Consider the following 17,141-nt stretch of genomic DNA (forward strand, 5'->3'; position numbering starts at 1 on the left):
GTCCCCACTCTCCCGGGTGGAGGTCGTGTCTGCTGAGGAAGTCTGCTTCCCAGTTGTCCACTCCCGGAATGAACACTGCTGACAGTGCTAACACATGATTTTCCGCCCATCGGAGAATCCTTGTGGCTTCTGCCATCGCCATCCTGCTTCTTGTGCCGCCCTGTCGGTTTACATGGGCGACCGCCGTGATGTTGTCTGACTGGATCAGCACCGGCTGGTGTTGAAGCAGGGGTCTTGCCTGACTTAGGGCATTGTAAATGGCCCTTAGTTCCAGAATATTTATGTGTAGGGAAGTCTCCTGACTCGACCATAGTCCTTGGAAGTTTCTTCCCTGTGTGACTGCCCCCCAACCTCGAAGGCTGGCATCCGTGGTCACCAGGACCCAGTCCTGTATGCCGAATCTGCGGCCCTCTAGAAGATGAGCACTCTGCAGCCACCACAACAGCGACACCCTGGCCCTTGGAGACAGGGTTATCAGCCGATGCATCTGAAGATGCGATCCGGACCACTTGTCCAACAGATCCCACTGAAAGATCCTTGCATGGAACCTTCCGAATGGAATTGCTTCGTAAGAAGCTACCATCTTTCCCAGGACTCGCGTGCAGTGGTGCACCGACACCTGTTTTGGTTTTAGGAGGTCTCTGACTAGAGATGACAACTCCTTGGCCTTCTCCTCCGGGAGAAACACCTTTTTCTGTTCTGTGTCCAGAACCATCCCCAGGAACAGTAGACGCGTTGTAGGAACCAGCTGCGACTTTGGAATATTCAGGATCCAGCCGTGCTGTTGTAGCACTTCCCGAGCTAGTGCTACTCCGATCAACAACTGTTCCCTGGACCTCGCCTTTATAAGAAGATCGTCCAAGTACGGGATAATTATAACTCCCTTTTTTCGAAGGAGTATCATCATTTCGGCCATTACCTTGGTAAATAACCTTGGTGCCGTGGACAGACCAAACGGCAACGTCTGGAATTGGTAATGACAGTCCTGTACCACAAATCTGAGGTACTCCTGGTGAGGAGGGTAAATGGGGACATGCAGGTAAGCATCCTTGATGTCCAGTGATACCATGTAATCCCCTTCGTCCAGGCTTGCAATAACCGCCCTGAGCGATTCCATTTTGAACTTGAACCTTCTTATATAAGTGTTCAAGGATTTCAAATTTAAAATGGGTCTCACCGAACCGTCCGGTTTCGGTACCACAAACATTGTGGAATAGTAACCCCGTCCTTGTTGAAGGAGGGGTACCTTGGTTATCACCTGCTGGGAGTACAGCTTGTGAATCGCCTCCAGCACCGCCTCCCTGCCTGGGGGAGTAGTTGGCAAGGCTGATTTGAGGAAACGGCGAGGGGGAGACGTCTCGAATTCCAGCTTGTACCCCTGAGATACCACTTGTAGAATCCAGGGATCCACCCGTGAGCGAACCCACTGGTCGCTGAAGTTCCGGAGACGGGCCCCCACCGCACCTGGCTCCACCTGTGGAGCCCCAGCGTCATGCGGTGGACTTAGAGGAAACGGGAGAGGACTTTTGTTCCTGGGAACTGGCTGTATGGTGCAGCTTTTTCCCTCTACCTCTGCCTCTGGGCAGAAAGGACGCGCCTTTAACCCGCTTGCCTTAATGGGACCGAAAGGACTGTACCTGATAATACAGTGCTTTCTTCGGCTGTGAGGGAACATGGGGTAAAAATGTCGACTTCCCAGCCGTCGCTGTGGAAACGAGGTCCGAGAGACCATCCCCAAACAATTCCTCACCCTTGTAAGGCAAAACCTCCATGTGCCTTTTAGAATCCGCATCAACTGTCCACTGCCGAGTCCATAATACTCTCCTGGCAGAAATGGACATTGCATTTATTCTAGATGCCAGCTGGCAAATATCCCTCTGTGCATCTCTCATGTATAAGACTACGTCTTTAATATGCTCTACAGTTAGCAATATAGTGTCCCTGTCAAGGGTATCAATGTTATCAGACAGGGAATCTGACCACGCAGCTGCAGCACTGCACATCCATGCTGAAGCAATAGCCGGTCTCAGTATAATACCTGAGTGTGTATATACAGACTTCAGGATAGCCTCCTGCTTTCTATCCGCAGGCTCCTTTAGGGCGGCCGTATCCGGAGACGGTAGTGCCACCTTCTTTGACAAGCGTGTGAGCGCTTTATCCACCCTAGGGGATGTTTCCCAACGTATCCTGTCCTCTGGCGGGAAAGGGTACGCCTTTAGTAACTTTTTAGAAATTACCAGTTTCTTATCGGGGGAAGCCCACGCTTCATCACACACTTCATTCAACTCATCAGATGGGGGAAAAACCACCGGTTGCTTTTTCTCCCCAAACATAATACCCTTTTTTGTGGTACCAGGGTTAATGTCAGAAATGTGCAACACATTTTTCATTGCCGTAATCATGTAACGGATGGCCCTATTGGAATGTACACTAGTCTCATCGTCGTCGACACTGGAGTCAGACTCCGTGTCGACATCTGTCTGCCATCTGAGGTAGCGGGCGTTTTTGAGCCCCTGATGGCTTTTGAGACGCCTGGGCAGGCACGGGCTGAGAAGCCGACTGTCCCACATCTGCTATGTCATCAAACCTTTTATGTAAGGAGTTGACACTGTCGCGTAATTCCTTCCACATATCCATCCACTCAGGTGTCGACCCCGCAGGGGGTGACATCACATTTATCGGCACCTGCTCCGCCTCCACATAAGCCTCCCCATCAAACATGTCGACACAGCCGTACCGACACACCACACACACAGGGAATGCTCTGACTGAGGACAGGACCCCACAAAGTCCTTTGGGGAGACAGAGAGAGAGTATGCCAGCACACACCACAGCGCTATATAATGCAGGGAGTTACACTACACAAAGTGATTTACCCTATAGCAGCTATAATACACAGTATTTGCGCCTAAATTTAGTGCCCCCCCTCTCTTTTTTTACCCTATTGAGCCTGGAAACTGCAGGGGAGAGCCTGGGGAGCGTCCTTCCAGCGGAGCTGTGAGGAAATGGCGCCAGTGTGCTGAGGGAGATAGCCCCGCCCCTTCACGGCGGACTTCTCCCGCTTCTTTATGGATATAAAGGCAGGGGATTTTACACATATATAGTCTTAATGACTATATTATGTGTGTTTTTTGCCAATATAAGGTAATCTAATTGCAGCGCAGGGCGCCCCCCCCCCCCCCCCCAGCACCCATCAGTGACCGGAGTGTGTGGTGTGCATGGGGAGCAATGGCGCACAGCTGCAGTGCTGTGCGCTACCTTAATGAAGACCGGAGTCTTCAGCCGCCGATTTCCTGGACGTTCTTCTTGCTTCTGGCACTGCAGGGGGCACGGCAGCGCGGCTCCGGGACCGGACGACCAAGGCTGGGCCTGTGTTCGATCCCTCTGGAGCTAATGGTGTCCAGTAGCCTAGAAGCCCAAGCTAGCTGCAAGCAGGTAGGTTCGCTTCTCTCCCCTAAGTCCCTCGTAGCAGTGAGTCTGTTGCCAGCAGATCTCACTGAAAATAAAAAACCTAAATATACTTTCTTTTCTAGAAGCTCAGGAGAGCCCCTAGTGTGCATCCAGCTCGAGCCGGGCACAGATTCTAACTGAGGTCTGGAGGAGGGGCATAGGGGGAGGAGCCAGTGCACACCAGGTAGTCCTAATTCTTTCTTAGAGTGCCCAGTCTCCTTCGGAGCCCGCTATTCCCCATGGTCCTTACGGAGTTCCCAGCATCCACTAGGACGTCAGAGAAAATAAGAATTTACTCACCGGTAATTCTATTTCTCGTAGTCCGTAGTGGATGCTGGGGACTTCGTAAGGACCATGGGGAATAGACGGGCTCCGCAGGAGACTGGGCACACTATAAGAAAGATTTGGTACTACCTGGTGTGCACTGGCTCCTCCCTCTATGCCCCTCCTCCAGACCTCAGTTAGGATACTGTGCCCGGAAGAGCTGACACAATAAGGAAGGATTTTGAATCCCGGGTAAGACTCATACCAGCCACACCAATCACACCGTATAACTCGTGATATTAAACCCAGTTAACAGTATGAAATATAACTGAGCCTCTCAACAGATGGCTCAACAATAACCCTTTAGTTAGGCAATAACTGTATACAAGTATTGCAGACAATCCGCACTTGGGATGGGCGCCCAGCATCCACTACGGACTACGAGAAATAGAATTACCGGTGAGTAAATTCTTATTTTCTCTGACGTCCTAGTGGATGCTGGGGACTCCGTAAGGACCATGGGGATTATACCAAAGCTCCCAAACGGGCGGGAGAGTGCGGATGACTCTGCAGCACCGAATGAGAGAACTCAAGGTCCTCCTCAGCCAGGGTATCAAATTTGTAGAATTTAGCAAATGTGTTTGCTCCTGACCAAGTTGCAGCTCGGCAAAGTTGTAAAGCCGAGACCCCTCGGGCAGCCGCCAAAGATGAGCCGACCTTCCTCGTGGAATGGGCTTTCACTGATTTAGGATGCGGCAATCCAGCCGCAGAATGCGCCAGCTGAATTGTGCTACAAATCCAGCGAGCAATAGTCTGCTTAGAAGCAGGAGTACCTATTTTGTTGGGTGCATACAGGATAAAAAGCGAGTCAGTTTTCCTGACTCCAGCCGTCCTGGAAACATAAATTTTCAAGGCCCTGACTACGTCCAGTAACTTGGAATCCTCCAAGTCCCTAGTAGCCGCAGGCACCACAATAGGTTGGTTCAAGTGAAAAGCTGATACCACCTTAGGGAGAAACTGGGGACGAGTCCTCAATTCTGCCCTATCCATATGGAAAATCAGATAAGGGCTTTTACATGATAAAGCCGCCAATTCTGACACACGCCTGGCCGAAGCCAAGGCCAATAACATGACCACTTTCAACGTGAGATATTTCAGATCCACGGTTTTAAGTGGTTCAAACCAATGTGATTTTAGGAAACTCAACACCACATTGAGATCCCAAGGTGCCACAGGAGGCACAAAAGGGGGCTGAATATGAAGCACTCCCTTTACAAAAGTCAGAACTTCAGGCAGTGAAGCCAGTTCTTTCTGGAAGAAAATCGACAGAGCCGAAATCTGGACCTTAATGGAACCCAATTTTAGGCCCATAGTCACTCCTGACTGTAGGAAGTGCAGAAAACGACCCAGCTGAAATTCCTCTGTAGGGGCCTTCCTGGCCTCACACCACGCAACATATTTTCGCCAAATGCGGTGATAATGATTTGCGGTTACTTCTTTCCTGGCTTTTATCAGCGTAGGAATGACTTCCTCCGGAATGCCCTTTTCCTTTAGGATCCGGAATTCAACCGCCATGCCGTCAAACGCAGCCGCGGTAAGTCTTGGAACAGACAGGGCCCCTGCTGTAGCAGATCCTGTCTGAGCGGTAGAGGCCATGGGTCCTCTGATAACATTTCTTGAAGTTCCGGGTACCAAGCTCTTCTTGGCCAATCCGGAACCACGAGTATCGTTCTTACTCCTCGCCTTCTTATTATTCTCAGTACCTTTGGTATGAGAGGCAGAGGAGGGAACACATAAACCGACTGGTACACCCACGGTGTCACTAGAGCGTCCACAGCTATCGCCTGAGGGTCCCTTGACCTGGCGCAATATCTCTTTAGCTTTTTGTTGAGGCGGGACGCCATCATGTCCACCTGTGGCCTTTCCCAACGGTTTACCAACAGTAGGAAGACTTCTGGATGAAGTCCCCACTCTCCCGGGTGTAGGTCGTGTCTGCTGAGGAAGTCTGCTTCCCAGTTGTCCACTCCCGGAATGAACACTGCTGACAGTGCTATTACGTGATTTTCCGCCCATCGGAGAATCCTTGTGGCTTCTGCCATCGCCACCCTGCTTCTTGTGCCGCCCTGTCGGTTTACATGGGCGACTGCCGTGATGTTGTCTGATTGGATCAGAACCGGCTGGTTTTGAAGCAGGGGCCTTGCCTGACTTAGGGCATTGTAAATGGCCGTCAGTTCCAGAATGTTTATGTGTAGGGACGACTCCTGACTTGACCAAAGTCCCTGGAAATTTCTTCCCTGTGTGACTGCGCCCCAGCCCCGAAGGCTGGCATCCGTGGTCACCAGGACCCAGTCCTGTATGCCGAATCTGCGGCCCTCTAGAAGATGAGCACTCTGCAGCCACCACAGTAGAGACACCCTGGTCCTTGGAGACAGGGTTATCAGTTGATGCATCTGAAGATGCGATCCCGACCACTTGTCCAAGAGGTCCCACTGGAAGGTCCTTGTATGGAACCTGCCGAATGGAATTGCTTCGTACGAAGCCACCATTTTTCCCAGGACTCGTGTGCAGTGATGCACCGATACCCGTTTTGGTTTTAGGAGGTCTCTGACTAGAGATGACAGCTCCTTGGCTTTCTCCTGCGGGAGAAACACTTTTTTCTGTTCTGTGTCCAGAATCATCCCCAGGAACAGTAAGCGTGTGGAAGGAACCAGTTGTGACTTTGGAATGTTTTGAATCCAGCCATGCTGTTGTAGCACTTCCCGAGATAGTGCTACTCCGACCAGTAACTGCTCCCTGGACCTCGCCTTTATTAGGAGATCGTCCAAGTACGGGGTAATTAAAACTCCCTTTTTTCGAAGGAGTATCATCATTTCTGCCATTACCTTGGTAAACACCCTCGGTGCCGTGGACAGTCCAAACGGTAGTGTCTGGAATTGGTAATGGCAATCCTGTACCACAAATCTGAGGTACTCCTGGTGAGGAAGTTAAATTGGGACATGCAGGTAAGCATCCTTGATGTCCAGGGATACCATGTAATCCCCCTCGTCCAGGCTTGCAATAACCGCCCTGAGCGATTCCATCTTGAACTTGAATCTTTTTATGTATGTGTTCAAGGATTTCAAATTTAAAATGGGTCTCACCGAACCGCCCGGTTTCGGTACCACAAACAGTGTGGAATAGTAACCCCGTCCTTGTTGAAGTAGGGGTACCTTGACTATCACCTGCTGGGAATACAGCTTGTGAATTTGCCTCTAGTACAGCCTCCCTGCCCGAAGGAGTTGTCGGTAAGGCCGATTTGAGGAAACGGCGGGGGGGAGGCGCCTCGAATTCCAGCTTGTACCCCTGAGATTCTACTTGAAGGATCCAGGGATCCACCCGTGAGCGAACCCACTGATCGCTGAATTTTTTGAGGCGGCCCCCCCACCGTACCTGGCTCCGCCTGTGGAGCCCCACCGTCATGCGGCGGATTTGGAAGAAGCGGGGGAGGACTTTTGTTCCTGGGAACCTGCTGCGTGGTGCAGCTTTTTTCCCCTTCCTCTGCCTCTAGACAGAAAGGACCCGCCTTTTCCCCGCCTGTTTTTCTGGGGTCGAAAGGACTGTACCTGATAATACGGCGCTTTCTTAGGCTGTGAGGGGACATGGGGCAAAAATGCTGACTTCCCAGCTGTTGCTGTGGAAACAAGGTCTGAGAGACCATCCCCGAATAACTCCTCACCCTTATAAGGCAAAACTTCCATGTGCCTTTTAGAATCTGCATCCCCTGTCCACTGCCGAGTCCATAAGCCTCTCCTAGCAGAAATGGACAATGCACTTATTCTAGATGCCAGCCGGCAGATTTCCCTCTGTGCATCTCTCATGTACAAGACTGAGTCTTTTATATGCTCTACGGTTAGCAATATAGTGTCCCTGTCCAGGGTGTCAATATTTTCTGACAGGGAATCTGACCAAGCAGCAGCAGCACTGCACATCCACGCTGAAGCAATAGCTGGTCTCAGTATAACACCAGTGTGTGTATATATAGACTTTAGGATAGCCTCCTGCTTTCTATCAGCAGGTTCCTTTAGGGTGGCCGTATCCGGAGACGGTAGTGCCACCTTTTTAGACAAACGTGTGAGCGCTTTATCCACCCTAGGGGGAGTTTCCCAACGTGACCTATCCTCTGGCGAGAAAGGGAACGCCATTAGTAATTTTTTTTGAAATCACCAATTTTTTATCAGGGAAAGCCCACGCTTCTTCACACACTTCATTTAATTCTTCAGATGGGGGAAAAACTATTGGTAGTTTTTTCTCCCCAAACATAATACCCTTTTTTGAGGTACCTGGGTTTATATCAGAAATGTGTAAAACCTCTTTCATTGCCTCAATCATGCAACGAATGGCCCTAGTGGACATTAAATTTGACTCATCGTCGTCGACACTGGTATCAGTATCCGTGTCGACATCTGTGTCTGCCATCTGAGGTAGTGGGCGTTTTAGAGCCCCTGATGGCCTTTGGATTGCCTGGGCAGGCACGAGCTGAGAAGCCGGCTGTCCCGCATTTGGCATGTCGTCAAATTTTTTATGTAAGGAGTCGACACTTGCACGTAATTCCTTCCATAAGTCCATCCACTCAGGTGTCTGCCCCGCAGGGGGTGACAATACATTTATAGGCATCTGCTCCGCCTCCACATAAGTCTCCTCATCAAACATGTCGACACAGCCGTACCGACACACCGCACACACACACAGGGAATGCTCTTAAAGGAGACAGGACCCCACAAAAGCCCTTTGGGGAGACAGAGAGAGAGTATGCCAGCACACACCAAAGCGCTATATAATGCAGGGACTAACTGAATTATGTCCCCTATAGCCGCTATAATATTTACTGCGCCTCAATTTTGTGCCCCCCCTCTCTTTTTTACCCTTTTCTGTAGTGTAGACTGCAGGGGAGAGTCAGGGAGCTTCCTTCCAGCGGAACTGTGAGGGAGAAATGGCGCCAGTGTGCTGAGGGAGATGGCTCCGCCCCTTTTTCGGCGGACTTTTCTCCCGCTTTTTTCTGTATTCTGGCAGGGGTAATTACCACATATATAGCCTCTGGGGCTATATATTGTGGTTATTTTGCCAGCCAAGGTGATTTTATTGCTGCTCAGGGCGCCCCCCCCCAGCGCCCTGCACCCTCAGTGACCGGAGTGTGAAGTGTGTATGAGGAGCAATGGCGCACAGATGCAGTGCTGTGCGCTACCTTGGTGAAGACTGAAGTCTTCTGCCGCCGATTTTCCGGACCATCTTCTTGCTTCTGGCTCTGTAAGGGGGACGGCGGCGCGGCTTCGGGAACGAACACCAAGGACGGGTCCTGCGGTCGATCCCTCTGGAGCTAATGGTGTCCAGTAGCCTAAGAAGCCCAAGCTAGCTGCAAGCAGGTAGGTTCGCTTCTTCTCCCCTTAGTCCCTCGTTGCAGTGAGCCTGTTGCCAGCAGGTCTCACTGTAAAATAAAAAACCTAACATATACTTTCTTTCTAGGAGCTCAGGAGAGCCCCTAGTGTGCATCCAGCTCGGCCGGGCACAGAAATCTAACTGAGGTCTGGAGGAGGGGCATAGAGGGAGAAGCCAGTGCACACCAGATAGTACCTAATCTTTCTTTTAGAGTGCCCAGTCTCCTGCGGAGCCCGTCTATTCCCCATGGTCCTTACGGAGTCCCCAGCATCCACTAGGACGTCAGAGAAATCACCAATATATATGCACTTTTACCATCTAATACTCAATCACATTCCCCCATTTGTTTAAATAGTAATCAAATGTCAGGTAGTTTTGAATGCCATGGAAGCAGGTTCTAGCCAATGTAGGATACACCCTGGGCCAATGAAGCATGAGGCAGGCCAATCCTATGTCATGGGCAGAGAAAGGGTTATCTGTTTAGTGTTGTGTACCTAGTAAAGCAGGGGTGGGGAACCTTTCTCATGTAATTGCTGCTCACACATACTGCCGCCAGTAATCTGTGACATTAAACAGGGGATGTTTATAAGATAGATAGATAGGGACATATACTTGCCATGGATCTGAATACAGATCCATGATACAGATCTAACTCATGATCTTACATGTCTAAGGCACCTCTTCTTCAGCCTCTCCAGGGTCATGTCCTCCAGTACTTCCTTCAGTCACTTAGTGCCCCCCCCCCCACGGTGCAGACATGGAGCCTGAGCACCCTCCGCGTGAAGATAATTTCCTCCTGCACGAATCTGCAACGATCACGCTGTGTGCATGGATGCAGCCACCGTCACACAGCACAGTGCCCGGATGCTTGGAGGATGGAGTGGGCGTACTGGAAGGCTAGTAGGAGGGAGGTCTCAGGACCGGAGGCACCTGCGGCGATTGGTTAAGGAGACGAGCACTATGGAATGAGCGGCTTCCTACAGGAAGCGCTGTCGGAGTACTGTGTGCGCCTCAGCCAATACCATTTCAGTATTGGCTGAGGCGCACAAAGGACTGACAGCGCGTCCTATAGGACCCACTCATTTTTAAAAAGCGAGTTCGCCGTTATCTGTAGCATGTGAAAATGCGCTACACTACAGGCTTTACAAGTGGCAGCTGCCTCCGTGCCGGATAAGGTCACTGCCGGAGGTTCCCCACCCCTGTAGTAAAGGGTTATAAGTTAAGTGTTGTGTACCTAATACCATTCTATAATGAGACAGCTAGCTAGACTGACAAAATAAAATAGCAATAAAAAAAAACAACAATCTGTTCTAACCTCTGTCGCTGTACCACTTGGGATTGTCAATGAATCCTTTTACGTCCTGAATAATCTGCTCCGAAATCCCCTCTTCTAGCACTACAGAGCTCAGGGGACGCCTGCGACGAGGGAACCCAAATGGCCGCCATTCTGAACCCATAGCACTATACATGACTGTCTTCCCCTCTTGCTGACGCAGTGCCAATTCTCTAGCTGTTCAAGAGAAAATAAAAGAACAAGACCGGAATAAAGACATCAATATGGGTCACTGCCATCCAAGGAATAGGATTAACTACTTTAGAAATATGTAGTTATGGTAGACTTACCGTTGATAACTCTATTTCTCCTAAGTTCACAGTATCCACAGGATAACCATTGGGATATGAGGTAGCGTCAGCAGATTGGCAGTCACCAACGATCAAAGCTTTCGTCCACTCAGAATGCAACGGGCCAGTCCCCTATATCCCCGCCTCCTGGCTCAGGCAATTCAGTTGTTTTCCAAAGCTCAAGGCAGGAGCATCATAGAGAGCCCTAATCAGGTGAGAAAAACACACGTACAAGAAGGAAGAGGTTAGCAGGTGAAAGGATCCTCAAATCAGGGGCGTAAGGGTGAGATACCTGTGGATACTGTAGACTTAGGAGAAATAGAGTTATCAACAGTAAGCCTACCATAACTACATATTTCTCCTGCAGGGTCCACAGGTTATCCACAGGATAAACATTGGTATGTACCAAAACAAATTTAGTGGAGAGGACGCTCCTGATTGGACAGGAGAATCCTTCGCACAAATTCAGCGTCCTGAGAGGCAAAAGGTCATAATATCTAATGAATGTGTTAATGGAAGACCATGTGGCTGCCTTACATATCTGTCCAGCTGAAGCACCACGTTGTGCTGCCCATGAAGGATCTACCTGACGAGTAGAGTGAGCAGAGACATTAGCCGGAATAGGGAGATCAGCTTGAGAATATGCTTCTGAAATAGTCATTTGAAGCCACCTCGCCAGTGTGTGCTTGTCAGCAGGCCATCCTCTCTTGTGAAATCCGTAGAGAGCGAAGAGAGTGTGTCTTTCTGATGGCACTGGTACGATCCACGTAGCTCCTTAAGGCACTATGTCCAATGATGCATCTCCCACAGAAAGGTCCGGCCCTTGGAAAGCCGGGACTACAATTTCTTCATTAAAGGTGGAAATTAGAGACCACCTTAGGAAGATAACCAGATTTGGTTCTGAGATCCGCTCTCTCTGGATGCAAAATCAGAAAAGTAGGACGGCATAACAATGCCCCAATCTGAAACTCTTCTAGCTGAAGCAATAGCCAGTAGAAAGACAGCTTTAGCTGTAAGCCATTTAAGATCCACTTGCTTTAGTGATTCAAATGGGGCAACCTGAAGCGCCTGTGGGACTAAACTTAAATCCCAAGGCACTGCAGGAGGAACAAAAGGAGGTTGGATGTGAAGCATTCCCTGGAAAAACGTGCGAACATCCTGTAGGTTAGCAATTTTCTTTTGGAACAATACAGTCAATGCGGACATCAGCACTCTTAAGGAAGCCACCCGTAAACCTTTGTCCATTCCTGCCTGAAGGACCTAGGGTCAAATTTCCAGTCACTGCACCACTGAACATAGGCTTGCCATATTCGGTGCTAAATGCGAGCAGAGGATGGCTTCCTTGAATTGAGCACTGTTTGAATTACCTGTTGTGAGAATCCTCTTGCTTTCAGGATGGAGTCTCAAGAGTCACGCCGTCAGAGACAGTCAATCCAGGTGTTTGTAATAGCAAGGATCCTGAGACAGTAGATCTGAGGAAGTAGGAATGGAGCATCCATCGAAAGCCTCTGCAGATCTGTGTACCAATGTCTTCTGGGCCAAGCCGGAGCTATTAGTATCACGGTGCCCTTTCCTTGTTTTACCTTTCGAATCACCCTGGGCAACAGGGCGATCGGTGGAAACACATAGGCCAGACGAAAGTCCCATCTCACTGACCGGGCATCCACAAAGGTTGCTCTGGGATCCTTTGTTCTTGACCCATATGCTGGAACTTTGTTGTTCTGAAGGGATGCCATGAGATCTATCTCCAATAACCCCCACTTGTCTAGCAGAGTCTGGAAGACCTCAGGGTGTAAAGCCCATTCGTTTGCATGAAAATCCGCTTCCCAGTTTAGGACTCCTGGAATGAACACTTTGGACAAGGCTGGATGATGAAGGTCTGCCCACCTTAAAGTGTGGCTTACCTCCTTCATTGCTTTTTGGCTGTTTCTCCCTGATGATTGAGGTACGCTACTGCCGTATTGTCCGAGCAAATTTGAACTGGTTTCCCCTGAATGAGTGCCATTTGCCTGAATGAGTGCTATATACTGTATATGGCCCAGACTTCCAATATATTTATTGGCAGGCAACTTTCTTCCTTGATCCACTGTCCTTGGAAGCAACGTCTTTCTGACACTGCTCCTGAAGACTGGCATCAGTTGTCAGAACTTCCCAATCTGATATCCAAAAGGGTTTCCCTTTGTCCAGATGAAAGGTCTGTACCCACCAGGCTAATGACCTTTTTACTTTCAGAGGAAGGACCATAATCTGCGTTTTTATTGTCTGATGCAACTCATTCCATTTGGAAAGGATCAGACGTTGTAGAGGCCTTGAATGGAATTGAGCATACTCCACCATGTCAAATGTCGACACCATAGATCCCATCACACGCATTGCTGCATGAATGGATAGCATTTTACTGTGGAGCAGCTCCTGGACCCTCGACTGAATTTTGGATATTTTGTTCAGAGGTAAAATTACGCTCTGAAGACTCGAATCCAACACAGCCCCCAAAGTGAGTCATCCGTTGTGATGGAACCAGGGACGACTTTGCCCAATTTATGAGCCAACCGTGTCTCTGCAAACAATCTATTGTCTGTTTCAGATGACACTGAAGCAATTCCTGAGATTGTGCCAGGATTAATAAATCGTTGAGGTATGGAAAAATCCTTATCCCCTGCTGACGGAGATGAGCCGCCATTACCACCATCATTTTGGTAAACACTGTGGGAGCTGTGGCAAGTCCAAATGGTAGGGCCTGAAACGGAAAATGTTGCTGGAGGATAGCAAACCTGAGATGTGCTATAGGAACATGTAGGTAAGCACCCTGGAATATCCAGGGATAACATAAAATCATCCGGCTCCATGGCCAAAATAGTAAGATTTTACTTACTGGTAAATCTATTTCTCGTAGTCCGTAGTGGATGCTGGGGACTCCGTAAGGACCATGGGGAATAGACGGGCTCCGCAGGAGACAGGGCACTTTAAGAAAGAATTTGGATTCTGGTGTGCTCTGGCTCCTCCCTCTATGTCCCTCCTCCAGACCTCAGTTAGAGAAACTGTGCCCGGAAGAGCTGACAGTACAAGGAAAGGATTTTGGGAATCCAGGGTAAGACTCATACCAGCCACACCAATCACACCGTATAACTTGTGATAACTTTACCCAGTTAACAGTATGAACAACAACAGAGCATCAGATCAACCCTGATGCAACTATACATAACCCTTATTTAAGCAATAACTATATACAAGCATTGCAGAAGAAGTCCGCACTTGGGACGGGCGCCCAGCATCCATTACGGACTACGAGAAATAGATTTACCGGTAAGTAAAATCTTATTTTCTCTAACGTCCTAGTGGATGCTGGGGACTCCGTAAGGACCATGGGGATTATACCAAAGCTCCCAAACGGGCGGGAGAGTGCGGATGACTCTGCAGCACCGAATGAGCAAACACAAGGTCCTCCTCAGCCAGGGTATCAAACTTGTAGAACCTTGCAAAGGTGTTTGAACCTGACCAAGTAGCCGCTCGGCAAAGCTGTAATGCCGAGACCCCTCGGGCAGCCGCCCAAGAAGAGCCCACCTTCCTTGTGGAATGGGCCTTAACTGATTTAGGCAGCGGCAACCCAGCCGCAGAATGAGCCTGCTGGATCGTGTTACAGATCCAGCGAGCAATAGTTTGCTTTGAAGCAGGCGCCCCAAGCTTGTTGGAAGCATACAGGATAAACAAAGATTCTGTTTTCCTGACCTTAGCCGTTCTGGCTACATAAACCTTCAAAGCCCTGACCACATCCAGTGACTCGGAATCCTCCAGTCAGTAGTAACCACAGGCACCACGATAGGTTGGTTTATATGAAAGGATGAAACCACTTTTGGCAGAAATTGTGGGCGGGTCCGCAATTCTGCTCTATCCGCATGGAAAACCAGATAAGGGCTTTTATGTGACAAAGCCGCCAATTCTGACACACGCCTAGCTGAAGCCAAGGCTAATAGCATGACCACCTTCCACGTGAGATATTTCAATTCGACCGTTTTGAGTGGTTCAAACAAGTGTGATTTCAGGAAACTCAACACCACGTTAAGATCCCAAGGTGCCACTGGAGGCACAAAAGGGGGCTGAATATGCAGCACTCCCTTTACAAACGTCTGAACTTCAGGCAGAGAAGCCAGTTCTTTTTGAAAGAAAATGGATAAGGCCGAAATCTGAACCTTAATGGAACCCAATTTAAGGCCCAAAGTCACTCCCGCCTGTAGGAAGTGAAGGAAACGACCCAGCTGGAATTCCTCCGTAGGGGCATTCCTGGCATCACACCAAGCCACATATTTTCGCCATATACGGTGATAATGTTGAGCTGTCACATCCTTCCTAGCCTTTATCAGCGTAGGAATAACTTTATCCGGAATGCCTTTTTCTGCTAGGATCTGGCGTTCAACCGCCATGCCGTCGAACGCAGCCGCGGTAAGTCTTGGAACAGACAGGGCCCCTGTTGCAACAAGTCCTGTCTTAGAGGCAGAGGCCACGGGTCCTCTGTGAGCATTTCTTGCAGATCTGGATACCAAGTCCTACTTGGCCAATCCGGTACAATGAGTATTGTTCTCACTCCTCTTTTTCTTATGATTCTCAGCACCTTGGGTATGAGAGGAAGAGGAGGAAATACATAGACTGACTGGAACACCCACGGTGTCACCAGTGCGTCCACAGCTATCGCCTGAGGGTCCCTTGACCTGGCGCAATATCTCTGTAGCTTTTTGTTGAGGCGGGATGCCATCATGTTCACCTGTGGCAGTTCCCACCGACTTGCAATCTGCGTGAAGACTTCTTGATGAAGTCCCCACTCTCCCTGGTGGAGGTCGTGCCTGCTGAGGAAGTCTGCTTCCCAGTTGTCCACTCCCAGAATGAACACTGCTGACAGTGTGCTTACGTGATTCTCCGCTCAGCGAAGAATTCTGGTGGCTTCCACCATCGCCACCCTGCTCCGTGTGCCGCCTTGGCGGTTTACATGAGCCACTGCGGTGATGTTGTCTGACTGAATCAGAACCGGTTGGTCGCGAAGCAGGGACTCCGCTTGACGTAGGGCGTTGTATATGGCCCTTAGTTCCAGGATGTTGATGTGAAGGCAAGACTCCTGACTTGACCACAGCCCTTGGAAATTTCTTCCCTGTGTGACTGCCCCCCACCCTCGGAGGCTTGCATCCGTGGTCACCAGGACCCAGTCCTGAATGCCGAATCTGCGACCTTCGAGAAGGTGAGCACTCTGCAGCCACCACAGGAGTGACACCCTGGCCCTGGGGGATAGGGTGATCAGCCGATGCATCTGAAGATGTGATCCGGACCACTTGTCCAACAGATCCCATTGAAAGGTCCTCGCATGGAACCTGCCGAAGGGAATGGCCGCGTATGATGCCACCATCTTTTCCAGGACTCGCGTGCAGTGATGCACCGACACCTGTTTTGGTTTTAATAGGTCTCTGACCAGTGTCATGAGCTCCTGAGCCTTCTCCATCGGGAGATAAACCCTCTTCTGGTCTGTGTCCAGAATCATGCCCAGGAAGGGCAGACGAGTCGTAGGAATCAACTGCGACTTTGGAATATTTAGAATCTAGCCTGCTCTCTGGACCTCGCCTTTATGAGGAGATCGTCCAAGTATGGGATAATTGTGACCCCTTGCTTTCGCAGGAGCACCATCATTTCCGCCATTACCTTGGTAAATATTCTCGGTGCCGTGGAGAGACCAAACGGCAACGTCTGGAATTGGTAATGACAATCCTGTACCACAAATCTGAGGTACGCCTGATGAGGTGGATAAATGGGGACATGAAGATATGCATCCTTTATGTCCAGAGACACCATAAAATCTCCCCCTTCCAGGCTTGCAATGACCGCTCTGAGCGATTCCATCTTGAACTTGAACCTTTTCAGGTATATGTTCAGGGATTTTAAATTCAATATGGGTCTGACCGAACCGTCCGGTTTCGGTACCACAAACATGGTCGAATAATAACCCTTTCCTTGTTGAAGGAGGGGAACCTTGACCACCACCTGCTGAAGATACAATTTGTGAATTACAGCCAACACTATTTCCCTCTCTAAGGGGGAAGCTGGCAGGGCCGATTTGAGGTATCGGTGAGGGGGCATCTCTTCGAATTCCAGCTTGTATCCCTGAGACACAATCTCTATTGCCCAGGGATCCACCAGGGAGTGAACCCACTTGTGGCTGAAATTTCGGAGACGCGCCCCCCACCGGGCCTAGCTCCGCCTGTGGAGCCCCAGCGTCATGCGGTGGATTTAGTGGAAGCCGGGGGGGTACTTCTGTTCCTGGGAACAAGCTGTGTTGTGCAGCTTCCTTCCTCTGCCCCTGCCTCTGGCAAGAAAGGACGCACCTCGGACTTTCTTGCCTTTTTGTGATCGAAAGG

At 49.8% G+C, this 17,141-nt stretch overlaps 1 protein-coding gene across 5 annotated transcripts in view; it reads right to left on the reverse strand.

Moving 5' to 3' along the window:
• The window catches only part of LOC134944950 (mitochondrial chaperone BCS1), a 158,937-nt gene that overhangs the window by 21,673 nt on the left and 120,123 nt on the right, over positions 1–17,141 (reverse strand). For all 5 annotated transcript variants that reach the window (XM_063933900.1, XM_063933902.1, XM_063933901.1 and 2 more), the window contains one exon: positions 10,442–10,636. In XM_063933900.1, the coding sequence (XP_063789970.1) occupies positions 10,442–10,636 (195 nt within the window). The remainder of the gene's footprint in view (positions 1–10,441; positions 10,637–17,141) is intronic.

The sequence above is a fragment of the Pseudophryne corroboree genome, chromosome 7 (genome assembly GCF_028390025.1).
Source record: "Pseudophryne corroboree isolate aPseCor3 chromosome 7, aPseCor3.hap2, whole genome shotgun sequence".
Classification (NCBI taxonomy): Eukaryota; Metazoa; Chordata; class Amphibia; order Anura; family Myobatrachidae; genus Pseudophryne; species Pseudophryne corroboree.